This window comes from Argopecten irradians, chromosome 10 (genome assembly GCF_041381155.1).
Source record: "Argopecten irradians isolate NY chromosome 10, Ai_NY, whole genome shotgun sequence".
Lineage (NCBI taxonomy): Eukaryota > Metazoa > Mollusca > Bivalvia > Pectinida > Pectinidae > Argopecten > Argopecten irradians.
This window is the reverse complement of record NC_091143.1, coordinates 22,506,530-22,527,090: the sequence shown is the minus strand read 5'-3', so window position 1 is coordinate 22,527,090 and position 20,561 is coordinate 22,506,530. Positions and strand designations below refer to the sequence as shown.

Genomic DNA, 20,561 nt, shown 5'->3' with positions numbered 1-20,561 from the left:
GTCCTGTGAGCTGGGGGATGACAATTTAACACCCAAGTAATGACATGAGAAGGGGACAGACAGTCCTGTGAGCTGGGGGATGACAATTTAACACCCCAAGTAATGACATGAGAAGGGGACAGACAGTCCTGTGAGCTGGGGGATGACAATTTAACACCCCAAGTAATGACATGAGAAGGGGACAGACAGTCCTGTGAGCTGGGGGATGACAATTTAACACCCCAAGTAATGACATGAGAAGGGGACAGACAGTCCTGTGAGCTGGGGGATGACAATTTAACACCCCAAGTAATGACATGAGAAGGGGACAGACAGTCCTGTGAGCTGGGGGATGACAATTTAACACCCAAGTAATGACATGAGAAGGGGACAGACAGTCCTGTGAGCTGGGGGATGACAATTTAACACCCAAGTAATGACATGAGAAGGGGACAGACAGTCCTGTTGAGCTGGGGGATGGCAATTTAACACCCCAAGTAATGACATGAGAAGGGGACAGACAGTCCTGTGAGCTGGGGGATGACAATTTAACACCCCCAAGTAATGACATGAGAAGGGGACAGACAGTCCTGTGAGCTGGGGGATGACAATTTAACACCCAAGTAATGACATGAGAAGGGGACAGACAGTCCTGTGAGCTGGGGGATGACAATTTAACACCCCAAGTAATGACATGAGAAGGGGACAGACAGTCCTGTGAGCTGGGGGGATGACAATTTAACACCAAGTAATACATGAAGGACAGAGTCCTGAGTGGGGGAGCATGACATGAGAAGGGGACAGACAGTCCTGTTGAGCTGGGGGATGACAATTTAACACCCCAAGTAATGACATGAGAAGGGGACAGACAGTCCTGTGAGCTGGGGGATGACAATTTAACACCCCAAGTAATGACATGAGAAGGGGACAGACAGTCCTGTGAGCTGGGGGATGACAATTTAACACCCAAGTAATGACATGAGAAGGGGACAGACAGTCCTGTGAGCTGGGGGATGACAATTTAACACCCCAAGTAATGACATGAGAAGGGGACAGACAGTCCTGTGAGCTGGGGGATGACAATTTAACACCCCAAGTAATGACATGAGAAGGGGACAGACAGTCCTGTGAGCTGGGGGATGACAATTTAACACCCAATAATGACCAGACAGTTCTGTGGAGTGAATGAATGACATGAGAAGGGGACAGACAGTCTGTGAGCTGGGGGATGACAATTTAACACCCCAAGTAATGACATGAGAAGGGGACAGACAGTCCTGTGAGCTGGGGGATGACAATTTAACACCCCAAGTAATGACATGAGAAGGGGACAGACAGTCCTTTGAGCTGGGGGATGGCAATTTAACACCCCAAGTAATGACATGAGAAGGGGACAGACAGTCCTGTGAGCTGGGGGATGACAATTTAACACCCCAAGTAATGACATGAGAAGGGGACAGACAGTCCTGTGAGCTGGGGGATGACAATTTAACACCCAAGTAATGACATGAGAAGGGGACAGACAGTCCTGTGAGCTGGGGGATGACAATTTAACACCCCAAGTAATGACATGAGAAGGGGACAGACAGTCCTTTGAGCTGGGGGATGACAATTTAACACCCCAAGTAATGACATGAGAAGGGGACAGACAGTCCTTTGAGCTGGGGGATGGCAATTTAACACCCCAAGTAATGACATGAGAAGGGGACAGACAGTCCTTTGAGCTGGGGGATGGCAATTTAACACCCCAAGTAATGACATGAGAAGGGGACAGACAGTCCTTGAGCTGGGGGATGGCAATTTAACACCCCAAGTAATGACATGAGAAGGGGACAGACAGTCCTGTGAGCTGGGGGATGGCAATTTAACACCCCAAGTAATGACATGAGAAGGGGACAGACAGTCCTGTGAGCTGGGGGATGGCAATTTAACACCCCAAGTAATGACATGAGAAGGGGACAGACAGTCCTGTGAGCTGGGGGATGGCAATTTAACACCCCAAGTAATGACATGAGAAGGGGACAGACAGTCCTGTGAGCTGGGGGATGGCAATTTAACACCCCAAGTAATGACATGAGAAGGGGACAGACAGTCCTGTGAGCTGGGGGATGACAATTTAAACACCAAAGTAATGACATGAGAAGGGGACAGACAGTCCTTTGAGCTGGGGGATGGCAATTTAAACACCCCAAGTAATGACATGAGAAGGGGACAGACAGTCCTGTGAGCTGGGGGATGGCAATTTAACACCCCAAGTAATGACATGAGAAGGGGACAGACAGTCCTGTGAGCTGGGGGATGGCAATTTAACACCCCAAGTAATGACATGAGAAGGGGACAGACAGTCCTGTGAGCTGGGGGATGGCAATTTAACACCCCAAGTAATGACATGAGAAGGGGACAGACAGTCCTGTGAGCTGGGGGATGGCAATTTAACACCCCAAGTAATGACATGAGAAGGGGACAGACAGTCCTGTGAGCTGGGGGATGGCAATTTAACACCCCAAGTAATGACATGAGAAGGGGACAGACAGTCCTTTGAGCTGGGGGATGGCAATTTAACACCCCAAGTAATGACATGAGAAGGGGACAGACAGTCCTGTGAGCTGGGGGATGACAATTTAACACCCCAAGTAATGACATGAGAAGGGGACAGACAGTCCTGTGAGCTGGGGGATGGCAATTTAACACCCCAAGTAATGACATGAGAAGGGGACAGACAGTCCTGTGAGCTGGGGGTTGATCAATTTAACACCCCAAGTAATGACATGAGAAGGGGACAGACAGTCCTGTGAGCTGGGGGATGACAATTTAACACCCCAAGTAATGACATGAGAAGGGGACAGACAGTCCTTTGAGCTGGGGGATGGCAATTTAACACCCCAAGTAATGACATGAGAAGGGGACAGACAGTCCTTTGAGCTGGGGGATGACAATTTAACACCCCAAGTAATGACATGAGAAGGGGACAGACAGTCCTTTGAGCTGGGGGATGGCAATTTAACACCCCAAGTAATGACATGAGAAGGGGACAGACAGTCCTGTGAGCTGGGGGATGACAATTTAACACCCAAGCAATGACATGAGAAGGGGACAGACAGTCCTGTGAGCTGGGGGATGACAATTTAACACCCCAAGTAATGACATGAGAAGGGGACAGACAGTCCTGTGAGCTGGGGGATGACAATTTAACACCCCAAGTAATGACATGAGAAGGGGACAGACAGTCCTGTGAGCTGGGGGATGACAATTTAACACCCCAAGTAATGACATGAGAAGGGGACAGACAGTCCTGTGAGCTGGGGGATGACAATTTAACACCCCAAGTAATGACATGAGAAGGGGACAGACAGTCCTGTGAGCTGGGGGATGATAATTTAACACCCAAGTAATGACATGAGAAGGGGACAGACAGTCCTGTGAGCTGGGGGATGACAATTCAACACCCCAAGTAATGACATGAGAAGGGGACAGACAGTCCTGTGAGCTGGGGGATGACAATTTAACACCCCAAGTAATGACATGAGAAGGGGACAGACAGTCCTTTGAGCTGGGGGATGACAATTTAACACCCCAAGTAATGACATGAGAAGGGGACAGACAGTCCTGTGAGCTGGGGGATGACAATTTAACACCCCAAGTAATGACATGAGAAGGGGACAGACAGTCCTGTGAGCTGGGGGATGACAATTTAACACCCCAAGTAATGACATGAGAAGGGGACAGACAGTCCTGTGAGCTGGGGGATGACAATTTAACACCCCAAGTAATGACATGAGAAGGGGACAGACAGTCCTGTGAGCTGGGGGATGACAATTTAACACCCCAAGTAATGACATGAGAAGGGGACAGACAGTCCTGTGAGCTGGGGGATGACAATTTAACACCCCAAGTAATGACATGAGAAGGGGACAGACAGTCCTGTGAGCTGGGGGATGACAATTTAACACCCCAAGTAATGACATGAGAAGGGGACAGACAGTCCTGTGAGCTGGGGGATGACAATTTAACACCCCAAGTAATGACATGAGAAGGGGACAGACAGTCCTGTGAGCTGGGGGATGACAATTTAACACCCCAAGTAATGATATGAGAAGGGGACAGACAGTCCTGTGAGCTGGGGGGATGACAATTTAACACCCCAAGTAATGACATGAGAAGGGGACAGACAGTCCCTGTGAGCTGGGGGATGACAATTTAACACCCCAAGTAATGATATGAGAGAGGGGACAGACAGTTCTGTGAGCTGGGGGATGACAATTTAACAACCCAAGTAATGACATGAGAAGGGGACAGACAGTCCTTTGAGCTGGGGGATGACAATTTAACACCCCAAGTAATGATATGAGAAGGGGACAGACAGTCCTGTGAGCTGGGGGATGACAATTTAACACCCCAAGTAATGATATGAGAAGGGGACAGACAGTCCTGTGAGCTGGGGGATGACAATTTAACACCCCAAGTAATGACATGAGAAGGGGACAGACAGTTCTGTGAGCTGGGGGATGATAATTTAACACCCCCATGTTCTGGTCGAGTTCCTACTGATCTGATACAAGGATAATTGTCAATGTTGTTTTGGTTGGGGCGGCCTTATCTCACTTTTCAATCTTAGTTTACAACAGGAAACGTTCATACAGAAATATTTCTTCTGTTTTTTCATTCACATTTGTCATACATCATTCAAATTTTATTCTAATGATTTTATTCACTTGCCGAAGATGTTATCTTGCTTGAGGGGACTGCTATTTTCCTTGCATTAATTTGAAGACAGAAATTCAAGCAAATGCACTCAGAATGAACTTTTTACATGGTAGGAATTGACCTTGTAATGACTGCCTGCAGGAAGGGTGTTAGAATGGTTTATGTTGCCCAATTGCATGCTTGTAAAAGGCAACCAAATTTGGTATCTTATTTTTTCTCTTCTTCCTAACTCATTTTCTTCTTCCTAACTTCTCCCTTGACATTGCCTCAGTTTTGGCCATGAGTTCTGTCCCCTGGTCGAAACACACCATAGTCTATAACGTCTCATCATAAGAGAATGGGGCAATCGGTTTGCCGATTGGATGGGCTGGATTTGTTCTGTGTCTCTGTCAACAGGCTCCAATGATATATCACTTTGAAAAGGATTTAAGAGTTCTACTATACAAGAAGACACAAATTTAATATATATATACTGCAATCCCCAAAAACATGCACACAACACATAACACATCACATTCATTGAAGGCCATCCTTAAATGACCCTGTCCTGGAGGTGACCTTGGCTTGATATAGTAATATGGTATTGTTGAATTATATCATGTAGATATATTTTAATGTTTTCATATCAGTTTCAGTCTTCAAAATTTGACTGAGAGTTTGGTGACCTTATCCTGACCTTCACATGTCAGCCACACATAGAATGTCAGCATTTCATACAACACTGCTGAAATATATCTGGTTTGTTCAAAACTCCCATGTATACCAAGCTATCAGCTCTACAAAAAATATGGTATCAGGTTCAAGGTCATGGTTGTCAGTAAGATTATTGTTGTTATAAGAAATGTATCCGAAAGATAATTTGATAATAAGTGTAATGCTAAGCTTCTGTAGAAAAAAGTTCAGTATTTATGCCAACTTGGTCATAACATTAAACGTTGTATGAAATATGAAAATTTATATTTAATATTCATGATATGGATTATAGAACACATGAAATATTTGATAAATTGATTACATGGAAAACCTTTGATGATTATCAGTTTGTTTACTACTGTTATTATTTATTTTTATTTATCACTATGCCTGGGTTTCCATCCATGCACAAAGAGGTCATTATGCTTTAACTCCAAATTCCTTTTGCCATTCTTGTTGAAACTTTATGCATCTTACTTTTAATTATTATTAAAAAGGTTCTTAATTGAAACAGCTCTAAGGTCTAAAAGTCAAAGGTCATGGTCACAGTGTTACTACGGTAACTTAGTTTATTCATTTCTGTGCATTTAATGAAGGTACGCTCAACAATCGTCTAATCAAGCTTAAACTCCGGGCATGGTTTTGAAGTGTTTTTAAGTCAAAGGTTCAAAGGTCAGTGTCATTGTTTCTATAAATAGAAGATCCGTTTCCGATAATAATTCAAGTTGCAGAAGACACATACACACTTCAGTGGAATTTTTGCCATCCCATATTACCTAGAATTTGATGTATTTATTTGGTAAGCATAATTTTTCAAGTGTTATTTGGCCTGTAATGTCGTTAGATAAATACATTTATAGTTTATATGTTATGTTTTAATTCTGATTTACACCATTGTAAATCACATACCAGAGTCTGAGATCCCAGACAGTCGGTCTTCTCAACGCACTCCTTCTCTGACTCAGGGGAGATAATTTATGTTATGGAACCAAACTTATAAAGCAGGAAGCATTGCTGATACTGGGACAGACTAAATGATATTGAAGTTGGTTGTCATTGGGCCAGTATATATACTCGTGATCTATTGTTGTTTAAATATGTGGGCACTGACGTTGCTGAATTCAAAATATGATTAGTTCCTATACATGCTTTCAGTGGGACAAGGCTAGGATTTATTAGAATAGAAAATGGCTACGCTAGAAAAGTCATTCATTTGTGGCAGAAATAACGTTTTAGGCCAAAATTTACAACGTGACATTGACATACTGTATTTCTGGTGTCAGAGAGACTAGGGGTAACGTTGGGATTCTTGTTTCCTTAATAACAAGTATAAAGTTTGGGGTATAACCAAGCTCTCTTCATTTATATATATGCTGACGTAAGCTTCCACACAAAGAAATAATTTTGATTTTCTATTCGTGCTTCTAAAGATAAATTTATTTGTGTTTGTTTTTGGTTTATGTCATGTTAACAGCCGTGTCATTATTAAAGTTGTGTCAGATTAAGGAGGAGAAGGAAAGCAAGAGTACCAGGAGAAAAATCATCTACTTATAAGCAATAACTTCTAACTGCCCCATGCTGGATTCAAACTTGAAGTCCAGAGTTGGTGGGCCTGTAGTTATGTGTTGGCCACCATGGCCCCCTATGTAACAGGGTTTATTTAGTAGTTAAATGTCTTATAACAGTCAAGGTAATGAAAGGACGTGCCAGGTTTGTTGGTGGTGGAAAGCAGGAGTACCCAGAGAAAAACCACCTACCTGGCAAATGCACAACATAGGAAATGAACATGCCACACCAGAGGTCCCCCTTGTGTAACTGCATTGGGTTTGATTCCTGTAGCCGATGACAGCTAATGGTACCAAGGTTTAGTGGTACAATTCTCCAGTTATGCTTATAAGTGTTGCTAAAAAGAATTGTTTTGATTCTTCCAGATCTTCCATTTAGAAAAAAAAGTTTAAGGTTATATCTTTTACAATTTGTATGAAGTAAAGTTTGTGTTTTTTTATAGCTGAAAAAATGTTTGTCATTAGATGTATTCAATTTTCAGTATTATAGAATTATCTGCCCTTTGTAACAGTTATTGTTTGTTACTTATTAATTTTTGTGTGAAAATAAAGTCGTTTTGGTGGAGGTATAGATTGTATGGCTCGGCTTTATCTGGTCCAGGTATAGATTGTATGGCTTGGCTTTATCTGGTCCAGGTATAGATTGTATGGCTTGCTTTATCTGGTCCAGGTATAGATTGTATGGCTTGGCTTATCTGGTCCAGGTATAGATTGTATGGCTTGGCTTTATCTGGTCCAGGTATAGATGTATGGCTTGGCTTTATCTGGTCCAGGTATAGATTGTATGGCTTGGCTTTATCTGGTCCAGATTGTATAGGTATAGATTGTATGGCTTGGCTTTATCTGGTCCAGGTATAGATTGTATGGCTTGGCTTTATCTGGTCCAGGTATAGATTGTATGGCTTGGCTTTATCTGGTCCAGGTATAGATTGTATGGCTTGGCTTTATCTGGTCCAGGTATAGATTGTATGGCTTGGCTCTTATATATCTGGTCCAGGTATAGATTGTATGGCTTGGCTTTATTCCATATAGATTGTAGGTTGGCGTAAGATTGTATGCTTTTCTGTCCAGGTATAGATTGTATGGCTTGGGCTTTATATCTGGTCCAGGTATAGGTATGTAGATTTGTATGGCTTGGCTTTATCTGGTCCAGGTATAGATTGTATGGCTTGGCTTTATCTGGTCCAGGTATAGATTGTATGGCTTGGCTTTATCTGGTCCAGGTATAGATTGTATGGCTTGGCTTTATCTGGTCCAGGTATAGATTGTATGGCTTGGCTTTATCTGGTTTTGTCGTTATGAGATCCAGGTGTTGATGATACAGTATAGACTAATTCCAGTCATTATCAGGTTGATGAACTATACAGGTAAAAAACATAACCAGAATTTCCTTTGTATTGAGTGCCGACTCTCGAGGTTTGGTCAACATCTCATGAAATCACTTCAGAATGTCTCGAGCATTATAGGTAGCCCAATCTGAAGAAATGGCCATACTTAACTAGTCTACTTGTATTTGATGAATGGTCCTGTTATGTAGAAGGCTACCTTATACCTATAGGTCCGTACCAAGATGTTTGTTTACATACAAGTCTTTGATTTTCCAATGTAATTAGAAAGCTAATAAGACAGAAGTGAGTTTGTTTGATCATCTTAGATTCTATGCATATTTCTTGGATAATGTAGACATCAAAATATCTCCATTTCTGAGCTTAGATTCCTTAAAAATGGTATTAGGGATATATATTATTATCTGTTCTGATCTATATCTCATCCTGTTATATTGACAGTAAAACTTTGATGAGTCACTCCAGAAATTTGCTCTAAAATAACATAATTATTATTGATGAAATATTTTTTATACATTGTTAATAATGCAATTATTGCTCATAATCTCAAATTCATCATGATATATGTTATGCTAAAATTTGATCTCTTCAAAATAAGTCTGTTTACAGTGTAACAGGGCGAGAGTAGTATACAGCCAGTCGGGATCAAACCCACAACCCTGGACTTCCTCTGCCACTGCTGAAAATCATCTGAATAATAAAATATCTGAATATTCCTAGAAATTATATAACTTTAGCAAAGAGAAAAAACAATGATGTCTACAAGTGTCATTAATGGTCAGTCTGATGTCTGCAGTAACCCAAGGTCATTAGAGGTCAAGCAGCCGGACTGGTGGATCTGATGATATAACAATAGATAAATACTTTATACGATGTCATCAACTGATCATTGTTGAATATTGTTGTATATGACTGTAATCATTCGTCTGTCTGGGGCGGTCACTTGCTATTTGTCACGACTTCGTGGAACACGCTACTACAGAATCTTATATTAACTAGACATTTTTGATGGTATATGTTTGGTTTACCTCCCTTTGTTTCCTAGGAGGCAGAAATTAAGTAAACATAAAAGAAAAATTCATAAACATTTCAATAGGAGACAAAATACGAAGAAAAAATAAAATAATGGTTCATAATTTGAAACAAACAATAACTGAAAAACTTTATCCCTTAAAATGGCTTCCTCAATACTTCAGGTGTTTATATCACCCCTTGACATTCCAGGGGTTACTATCACTGTGGTTACATCCACCCCTGGACTATGTTATGGAGTATGGAGGATGTGAAATGGGGGAGGAAAGTATAATTTACCCCTGTCTGTCCCGTCCTATCGTGTCATGTCCTGTTCTGATTCTTTATGGAGGTAGGTCTTATAGATATTATAACTCGGTATTAACACTTACAACTGCCAAACATTTTGTTTAAAAAATTTTTATAGAGAATTTACAGTAAAGCCTTCACCTTCAGATAGTTGAAAATTTGGATTCAGATCTGGAGTTGTATAGTATGTCTTTAGAAAAAAAAGTTAAATAACACCAGAAAAAACCCCATACAATTTTGTATATCTTCAATCTAAAGTAGAAACCTTTGTAGAATAAATGGTACATTACAGAAATGTTTTCAGTAATGAATTCCCTTCAGTTTGTATCTGTGTAGTGAAACATCACTGATCACTTAAAAACTTGAAAAATCTGTGTCTGTCTGTATTACAAGTTTTATAAAGAAACCTACGGGGATATTCCCAGTACAACTTTGTTGTCAGGATGTGTTTTAGATGGAGGCCGTTTTATTAGTAATACCAATAATTTCCTGTGGGTAAAACACTGATCCATATTAACGAGGATCGGTGTGTCGTTCAGGCTCCTCCAGAGGTTTGATCCGACTCCTCTGGAGGCTTACCTACCCCTGTTGTCTCGCGCTAATTGTAACGAATGCTTACAGATCCTATCAATTGGTCAGACATTTGGTCGTTGTAGTCTGACTCTCTCACACACTATCTAATCACAATTGTAGTTAGCTTGTATCTGGCCTGGCCGTTCAATTGTCTGTGATAGGTGGGGAATATAAGTGTAACAAAACCAACTCATCTTCTATGTGTACATGTCTGTCTGCCCAACAAAACTTTTCATTTTTATTAATAGACTTCTTGAAAAATGGCATTGGCTGTTTGGTATGAGTTTGTAATTATTTCTGTTATCACAGCGTATTTTATAGACGGAGCAAAGGAAATAGCAATTGTAATAGTCAATTTGACATCGAGTCTACACCATCGACAGACTTTTTTAGTAGACAGCATTACTGTCCCTAAATGTTGTGTGGTATTCGCTGTAATTATTTTTTTTCTATCATTCCGATTGCAGTCATCTCTCAAACTACATACAAAAATATAAAAGATACAAAAAGTCATAAATATTTCCGCGGAAACACAGATAAAATGTACTTTGTAGAGAGTCGAACATGGACAGTGGAGACATCTAGTGGATTTTATCAAAAACAGCCTGTTAATGTTTGATATAGCGTGGCGATTGGAAATCTAATACGGCTGTTAATTAGCCTATCATGGACGTGACACAATACATAATCACCTATAGAAGATACATTAGATAGCAGTCCAGCCATCCCACCGTCTGGCCGTTAGCACCACGCTAATCCCAGATATCATTCCATAAACGGCATATAACTTTACTTACTGGTCTTTTGTGTAAAGATTTTGATGATATACTTACTTATGTACTCATTCTTCAATCACAGGGAGTTTAATTATATTCAAACAATACTAAAGTTCAAACAGATCTATCAATTAGGATCAATTAGTTCATTAGAGCCACATGTATAGTAGCCAAGTTATTAAGATATCCCGACATAATCAAAAGCTCTCCACCTCTGGGTTGGGAACTGAATCCTATGTTGAGTAGTTGCCAAGCACTGACCGCTGGTCGATGTTCTTTCTCCAGGTACTCTGGCTTTCCTCCACCATAAACTTGTCACATGCTTGAAATGACCATGGCTGTTGATATTACATTAAATTAATCAAATAAAATGTAGAAACAAAATTAAGAAATATTGATGATTGTAATAATAGATTATCAATATATTTTCAGTGTGAATAATGCTAAAATAGATATATCAAAGCATGTTTTGTAACAAGTATTAAATCAAGAATATTTTAAGTGAATAAATTAGCATAGTTAAAAAAATTGTTTTGGAAAATTTAAAGAAAACTTGTTAAGGATTTACAAATATTTCGAGATAATTACATGATTAAATATCTTCAAGTTTAAAAGCTAAATGCTTTACATTATAAAAAGTTTAACTGTTAAAATTGTTTAAGTGCTTAATTTTGTGGTTGTTTTTCTAATTTGAAGTAAGAAAATATGTAAATTGAAGTCAAAAAAAAAAAGAGGTCGCATTGATTAACCAATAAATAATGGTCTGCTGCCATGTGAGACCAGAGAGAGGCTGGGAGGTCGTGACCTCTGAAGGGGTGCTATGCTGATTACTTTGCCGTTTTTATAACCCCGCTATACAGTTTCCATCATTTGGAAATATATAACCATACCCTGTTTAAATATTTGTAAATGATCTTTTGTTGATTTTCCTGTGTAATTTGCGATTGTAATTGCTGCAGTGTCAGTGCCAATCACGAGTCAGGATTCCCCGCACATTTCTCGTCGTTGATTAATGGCCGGGCGAAAATGAAACTGAATGTATGGTCATATATCGGTTTGCGAAGAGCATCCATCATGTATATCTCACGGACTAATATGCTATGTCTATCAATAGGTCACACTCTCCATAGCCCTGTTTTATATTCTATACGTCAACACCAACATTGCCTTATTTTACACTAGCCATAAATCCAGGTGTTTTCTCCATACATTATCATTTAATTAGATCGTTTGAACATATGGTAAAATGAATCAATGTTTCTGTAAGAATAGTTTTGGAATAATAAATAATTATTTTACAGTCAAATGAAATATCAGGGCGAGTACTTGTAAAACAAGCATTAGATCAAGGCTCTCGCTGGTTTATACATATATTCTGGTGATTTGGCTTTCTCTTGTAAATAAAAGTGTCAAAAAATACAAACATTTTTTCTTGTGATTTATTTCGTAGTGTACATTTCTGATTCTCTCTACTGTATCTTCGTTATCATGTGTAAGAGTTACTTAGATAATTTATATCACATGTACATTATTACACTGATTCCATGACTGGTATATATAGATACTGAGAATTCACTGATTAGGAAGGGAGGTAATTAACTTTCATTAACAATCACCTGTGAAATAAATGAGATGATCTTTTATGTCTGTGATTATATTCAGTGTATATATAACCTAATGTTTACAAATATTGGAAACTCTAACTGATATTTGTTTTAAAGTTTAAAGTTATTCAAACATTCCCTTGTAACTATCTATACAAGCTCATTCCTCTGTACTCTGTGCTATCTTATAGGTGGAAGTCATTGATCGTATTCTGTATATCGTGAAGAGGAAATCAAAATGACTAATGACCATACCTGTTTGGAAGGGAGATAACTCTTAATGAAATCAATATCACAATACTACCTGTCACAATTAAAATTGAAATTAAAACAATTGTTTTTAAAATCCAACCTGTCTATAATGCCCATCCAAAGAACAAAGAGAATGATGGTCTAAACACATAGGTCAGATTGGAATAAGATGGACCATTTTGCCACCGAATAAATTCTTACTTGTTTCCCATACAAAGTGGAGGCACAGTAGAGCACTCTGATCTTCAAACTTTTGTTAGTAAACTTTACAGTTAACACAATGTCTAACACATTGATTTGTTTTTCAGGACTATGTACGATGTGGTGTTTCAAGTCTTTCCAGCAATGACATTCTTTTAACAGGTAAAATATTATTACAGATAAAATGTTATCACAGGTAAAACATTGTTCCCACAGGTAAAACATTCTCCTAACATATTCATAACACATAAATATTTATTGCTTTGATTTCTCAGCATAACAAATCACAGACTAAAAATTTTACTTTTAAGTTTTTATATAACATTGATATCTATCATCTATATACTTTTTAGCTTATCATGTATTAGTTATCTGCCCTTGTGGGTAGGTATTACCTGGTAATTGTGATGTCATGTGTTTGTGAGCATTAATTAAGGTGAGATTTTTCTGAATTTCACTCACAAAAGGATATCATAATTGCTGTAGTATATAAATATGGTATATGTAAGGTTAAAATTTGTGGTATATAAAGATGGTATATGTAAGGCTGAAATCTGTAGTATATAAAGATGGTATATGTAAGGCTAAAATCTGTAGTATATAAAGATGGTATATGTAAGGCTAAAATCTGTAGTATATAAAGATGGTATATGTAAGGCTAAAATCTGTAGTATATAAAGATGGTATATGTAAGGCTAAAATCTGTAGTATATAAAGATGGTATATGTAAGGCTAAAATCTGTAGTATATAAAGATGGTATATGTAAGGCTAAAATCTGTAGTATATAAAGATGGTATATGTAAGGCTAAAATCTGTAGTATATAAAGATGGTATATGTAAGGCTAAAATCTGTAGTATATAAAGATGGTATATGTAAGGTTAGAATCTGTAAGAATCTGTAGTATATAAAGATGGTATATGTAAGGCTAAAATCTGTAGTATATAAAGATGGTATATGTAAGGTTAAAATCTGTAGTATATAAAGATGGTATATGTAAGGTTAGATTTGTGGTATATAAAGATGGTATATGTAAGGCTAAAATCTGTAGTATATAAAGATGGTATATGTAAGGTTAAAATCTGTAGTATATAAAGATGGTATATGTAAGGCTAAAATCTGTAGTATATAAAGATGGTATATGTAAGGCTAAAATCTGTAGTATATAAAGATGGTATATGTAAGGTTAGAATCTGTAGTATATAAAGATGGTATATGTAAGGTTAAAATCTGTAGTATATAAAGATGGTATATGTAAGGCTAAAATCTGTAGTATATAAAGATGGTATATGTAAGGTTAAAATCTGTAGTATATAAAGATGGTATATGTAAGGTTAAAATCTGTAGTATATAAAGATGGTATATGTAAGGTTAAAATCTGTAGTATATAAAGATGGTATGGGTATATGTAAGGTTAAAATCTGTAGTATATAAAGATGGTATATGTAAGGTTAAAATCTGTAGTATATAAAGATGGTATATGTAAGGTTAAAATCTGTAGTATATAAAGATGGTATATGTAAGGTTAAAATCTGTAGTATATAAAGATGGTATATGTAAGGTTAAAATCTGTAGTATATAAAGATGGTATATGTAAGGTTAAAATCTGTAGTATATAAAGATGGTATATGTAAGGTTAGAATTCTGTAGTATATAAAGATGGTATATGTAAGGTTAAAATCTGTAGTATATAAAGATGGTATATGTAAGGTTAAAATCTGTAGTATATAAAGATGGTATATGTAAGGTTGAAAATCTGTAGTATATAAAGATGGTATATGTAAGGTTAAAATCTGTAGTATATAAAGATGGTATATGTAAGGCTAAAATCTGTATTATATAAAGATGGTATATGTAAGGCTAAAATCTGTAGTATATAAAGATGGTATATGTAAGGTTGAAATCTGTAGTATATAAAGATGGTATATGTAAGGCTAAAATCTGTAGTATATAAAGATGGTATATGTAAGGCTAAAATCTGTATTATATAAAGATGGTATATGTAAGGCTAAAATCTGTAGTATATAAGATGGTATATGTAAGGTTGAAATCTGTAGTAATAAAGATGGTATATGTAAGGCTAAAATCTGTAGTATATAAAGATGGTATATGTAAGGTTAGAATCTGTAGTATTTAAGGATTAAATTCTCTTTCTGGTGGTTCTATCGAAGGATAAAGTTGAGTAGGGTATTGATATTTGGAATGGACCGCGAATAATCCTTATATTTACAGTCTGAACTATTATTTTCATAGCTCAAAATTTACACTTATAGTGTTTATGGCATTTATAAGACTAAAATTGAATTATATGTTTGGTTCCGACGGGCATTTGGAACAGCCACTCGAAGTGGCGGAAATTCCCCGCCAACTTATATCAATGAACATGTAAGGTTAAAAATGAGTCTTGTAGTATATAAAGATGGGTATATGTAAGGTTATTAATCTGTTGTAAAAAACACCATGGTCGCATAAAGTTTGGTTTAATTTTTCTTTGCTTAGTATAAGATGGTATATGTAAACGGGCTAGAATCTGTAGTATAAAAGATGGTTAAATAAAACCGCCTGTAAGGTGGTATAGAAATCTGTAGTATATAAAGATGGTATATGTAAGGCTAAAATCATCTGTAGTATATAAAGATGGTATATGTAAGGTTAAATCTGTTAGTATAACAAAGATGGTATATGTAAGGATAAAGGTTCTAATCTGTAGCTATATAAAAGATGGCTTATATGTAAGGTTAGTAAATCTGTAGTATATAAGAGATGGTATATGTAAGGCTAAAATCTGTAGTATATAAAAGATGGTATATGTAAGGTTAAAATCTGTGTAGTATATGAAAGATGGTATATGTAAGGCTAATAATCTGTAGTAATATAAAAGATGGTGCTATGTAAGGTTAAAATCTGTAGTAATATAGAAGATGGTATGATATTGTAAGGTTATAATCTGTAGTATATAAAGATGGTATAATGTAAGGTAGATCTACCTGTTGTAAAGCTGTAGGCATTCAGTACATAAAGAACATGGTATACATGTAAGCGACGTAAAATCTGTAGTAATAAAAAATATTGTACAGGTTACAATATTGTAGTTATAAAGATGGTAAAAGTAAGGTTAAAATCTGTAACTGATTCTAGTATATAACACATGGTACATGTAAGGTTGAAAATCATTTTTTGATACCTGCATGTTCATAACGTACGTTCGGTGCTGAAAACACCAAAAGTTTCTGATTTTGAATCATAAATTCATCGCGCGGTCCAAATTGCACGTAATACTCAATCTATCGTAGAAATAAAGTTGAGTAGCCTTTGTAGAAATATATACTATCAATTCACCACTGGTAAATAAATAAAGATGGTATATGTAAGGCTATCTGTAGTATATAAAGATGGTATATGTAAGGCTAAAATAGTATATAAAGATGGTATATGTAAGGCTAAAATCTGTAGTTATAAAGATGGTATATGTAAGGCTAAAATCTGTAGTATATAAAGATGGTATATGTAAGGCTAAAATCTGTAGTATATAAAGATGGTATATGTAAGGCTAAAATCTGTAGTGATTGTATATGTAAGGCTAAAATCTGTAGTATATAAAGATGGTATATGTAAGGCTAAAATCTGTAGTATATAAAGATGGTATATGTAAGGCTAAAATCTGTAGTATATAAAGATGGTATATGTAAGGTTAGAATCTGTAGTATATAAAGATGGTATATGTAAGGCTAAAATCTGTAGTATATAAAGATGGTATATGTAAGGTTAAAATCTGTAGTATATAAAGATGGTATATGTAAGGTTAAAATCTGTAGTATATAAAGATGGTATATGTAAGGTATAAAATCTGTAGTATATAAAGATGGTATATGTAAGGTTAAAATCTGTAGTATATAAAGATGGTATATGTAAGGTTAAAATCTGTAGTATATAAAGATGGTATATGTAAGGCTAAAATCTGTAGTATATAAAGATGGTATATGTAAGGTTAAATCTGTATATATAAAGATGGTATATGTAAGGTTAAAATCTGTAGTATATAAAGATGGTATATGTAAGGCTAAAATCTGTAGTATATAAAGATGGTATATGTAAGGTTAAATCTGTAGTATATAAAGATGGTATATGTAAGGCTAAAATCTGTAGTATATAAAGATGGTATATGTAAGGTTAAAATCTGTAGTATATAAAGATGGTATATGTAAGGTTAAAATCTGTAGTATATAAAGATGTAGTATATGTAAGGTTAAAATCTGTAGTATATAAAGATGGTATATGTAAGGTTAAATCTGTAGTATATAAAGATGGTATATGTAAGGTTAAAATCTGTAGTATATAAAGATGGTATATGTAAGGTTAAAATCTGTAGTATATAAAGATGGTATATGTAAGGTAAAAATCTGTAGTATATAAAGATGGATATGTAAGGTATAATCTGTAGTATATAAAGATGGTATATGTAAGGCTAAAATCTGTAGTATATAAAGATGGTATATGTAAGGCTAAAATCTGTAGTATATAAAGATGGTATATGTAAGGCTAAAATCTGTAGTATATAAAGATGGTATATGTAAGGCTAAAATCTGTAGTATATAAAGATGGTATATGTAAGGCTAAAATCTGTAGTATATAAAGATGGTATATGTAAGGTTAGAAATCTGTAGTATATAAAGATGGTATATGTAAGGCTAAAATCTGTAGTATATAAAGATGGTATATGTAAGGCTAAAATCTGTAGTATATAAAGATGGTATATGTAAGGTTAAAATCTGTAGTATATAAAGATGGTATATGTAAGGCTGAAATCTGTAGTATATAAAGATGGTATATGTAAGGCTAAAATCTGTAGTATATAAAGATGGTATATGTAAGGTTAAAATCTGTAGTATATAAAGATGGTATATGTAAGGTTAGAATCTGTAGTATATAAAGATGGTATATGTAAGGCTAAAATCTGTAGTATATAAAGATGGTATATGTAAGGTTAAAATCTGTAGTATATAAAGATGGTATATGTAAGGCTAAAATCTGTAGTATATAAAGATGGTATATGTAAGGTTAAAATCTGTAGTATATAAAGATGGTATATGTAAGGTAAAATCTGTAGTATATAAGATGGTATATGTAAGGTTAAAATCTGTAGTATATAAAGATGGTATATGTAAGGCTAAAATCTGTAGTATATATAAGATGGTATATGTAAGGCTAAAAATCTGTAGTATATAAAGATGGTATATGTAAGTATATATATAAAGATGGTATATGTAAGGCTAAAATCTGTAGTATATAAAAGATGGTATATGTAAGGTTGAAATCTGTAGTATATAAAGATGGTATATGTAAGGTTAGAATCTGTAGTATATAAAGATGGTATATGTAAGGCTGAAATCTGTAGTATATAAAGATGGTATATGTAAGGTTAGAATCTGTAGTATATAAAGATGGTATATGTAAGGTTAAAATCTGTGTATATAAAGATGGTATATGTAAGGCTAAAATCTGTTAGTATATAAAGATGGTATATGTAAGGTTAGAATCTGTAGTATATAAAGATGGTATATGTAAGGCTAAAATCTGTAGTATATAAAGATGGTATATGTAAGGTAAAATCTGTAGTATATAAAGATGGTATATGTAAGGTTAGAATCTGTAGTATATAAAGATGGTATATGTAAGGTTAGAATCTGTAGTATATAAAGATGGTATATATAAGGCTAAAATCACAGCTGTAATGTTTATAAACGCATAATGTCGTACTAAATAAATCAAAAATGTTTAAGATAAAATGATTTAAAACATCTAAGATATGATGTAAAGATATAGCAGCAAGGAAATTAACCCCATTTAATCTTGTGATACCCTGATGATGCAAGTGGTACAACTTTGTTGATTAAACTTGTTACAGGTGGGGTGAGTGTCCTGTTGTGTTATAGATAAATAAACCTCGTGTCACTCTCGTGATCGGCATTCATATTCACTATACACTGCCAATCCTGACATGGTATGGAGATATCTGGTCTTAAGCTTAAAAGATGATGGAAGTTTGGCAGTTTTTATATTCATATCTGATTGACGCCACTTAACGAGAAAAAGAGCAAGTCCTACTGCACATGCAGAAGGTCAAATGTCAAGGTCATTCACATAAGTTAAAGAGAAAAATAGCAAGTCTTACTGATATGAGAAGTCAATTATCAGGTCATTAAAGAATATGTTGTCTTAAAGTGGTTCTAAATATCTAATTATCTTTTATAGTTTTTTGTTGTATGTAGTGATGATTGTTTAGTCAGGAAATCAAATCTTTATTTATGCCATTTAGAAATAATAAAAAAAGAGATATATTTAGTTATTATGCAAAAATGATTTAAATCATTGCTCTATTTTTATTCAAAACTAAAGTTACTTGAAGACCCTGTTTAATTTGTAAATTTAGCAATCCAAACTTTTCACTGTATATTCTGGCACTTGAAGACTCTGGTTCAATTGAAGTGTTACCGTTGTCCGTTGACTACAGCTTTTAACAGAAGATTTCTTTTTCATTGGCAAGGTTCCTATGACCACAAGGTGAAGATGTATGACAGTCGTATTGGGGACAGTGTGCTGACCGTTGACCATGGCCATCCGGTGGAAGATGTCCTCATGTTTCCGACAGGTGGTATCTTCATATCTGCAGGTAATCACTTATTTACAGCACCTTCTGTACAAATGTGTACTTCATATTCATGCTAATATCTATGATATTATAAGTGGGGTGTGCTGTTCAGTATCTTTAGCAGTATGTTACAGTGAGATTGCACTATAAAATGGGCGAGTGATTCCACATACTGCAGTCTTCCAAAACACACATGCACCGACCGTATACAACATCATTAAGTGACACTGGCTGTTAATGATATATTAAATATAATCAAACCACCATACAAATGAATATTACAACAGATTTGGAAAATTTAAAATACATAATTCTCTTACTTTGAAAAATAGATACTCTTAAGACCTTACTTACCACAAGCTTATGTTTTGCCTTTATGCCAAGAAAATATTTTTAATCAGACCTTTGTTTTGACATTCTACTGATTCTATTGTGACAAATTTTGACAACAGTTTCTATGGAGGAATTTTAGCACAGCCTGTCTCAATATGTCCATACATTATTGTGTACTAAAAGTACATTTGTACCCATATAATATGATTTAATGTCGTCATCTAGTAGTTCTAGGCGTGCATTAAATTTTATATGCTAAAATATCTTTGTGGGAAAGTAGAGGATTAAGAGGAATGAGACAGTTTTAGGTTTCATTTCTGTGTTATGTATATAAGATGTATTTTTTTGTTATCGACTCTATCTAATGTCTCTACCATTCCAATGTGGAGGTGCCATTAGGAACACATGGGGATTGGGGTAGGAGTGGGGGAGGGGTATACCTTTTGTATGGAGGACAGCTGATCCTGGTGATGAGGTTTTTTGATATAAGACATCAGCGTAGATACTAAAATAAGAATAAAAATGTCGGCCTTCATTAGCAACTGGCCCACGACAGGACAGCAAAAA

At 35.8% G+C, this 20,561-nt stretch overlaps 1 protein-coding gene across 1 annotated transcript in view; it reads left to right on the top strand.

Moving 5' to 3' along the window:
• Nucleotides 1–20,133, top strand: part of LOC138332604 (U3 small nucleolar RNA-associated protein 15 homolog) — a 42,885-nt gene extending 22,752 nt beyond the window's left edge. Inside the window, exons 5-7 of the mRNA XM_069280602.1 lie at nucleotides 13,121–13,175; nucleotides 19,557–19,682; nucleotides 20,114–20,133. Coding sequence (XP_069136703.1) covers nucleotides 13,121–13,175; nucleotides 19,557–19,682; nucleotides 20,114–20,133 — 201 coding nt within the window. The remainder of the gene's footprint in view (nucleotides 1–13,120; nucleotides 13,176–19,556; nucleotides 19,683–20,113) is intronic.
• Nucleotides 20,134–20,561: the final 428 nt, after the last annotated feature.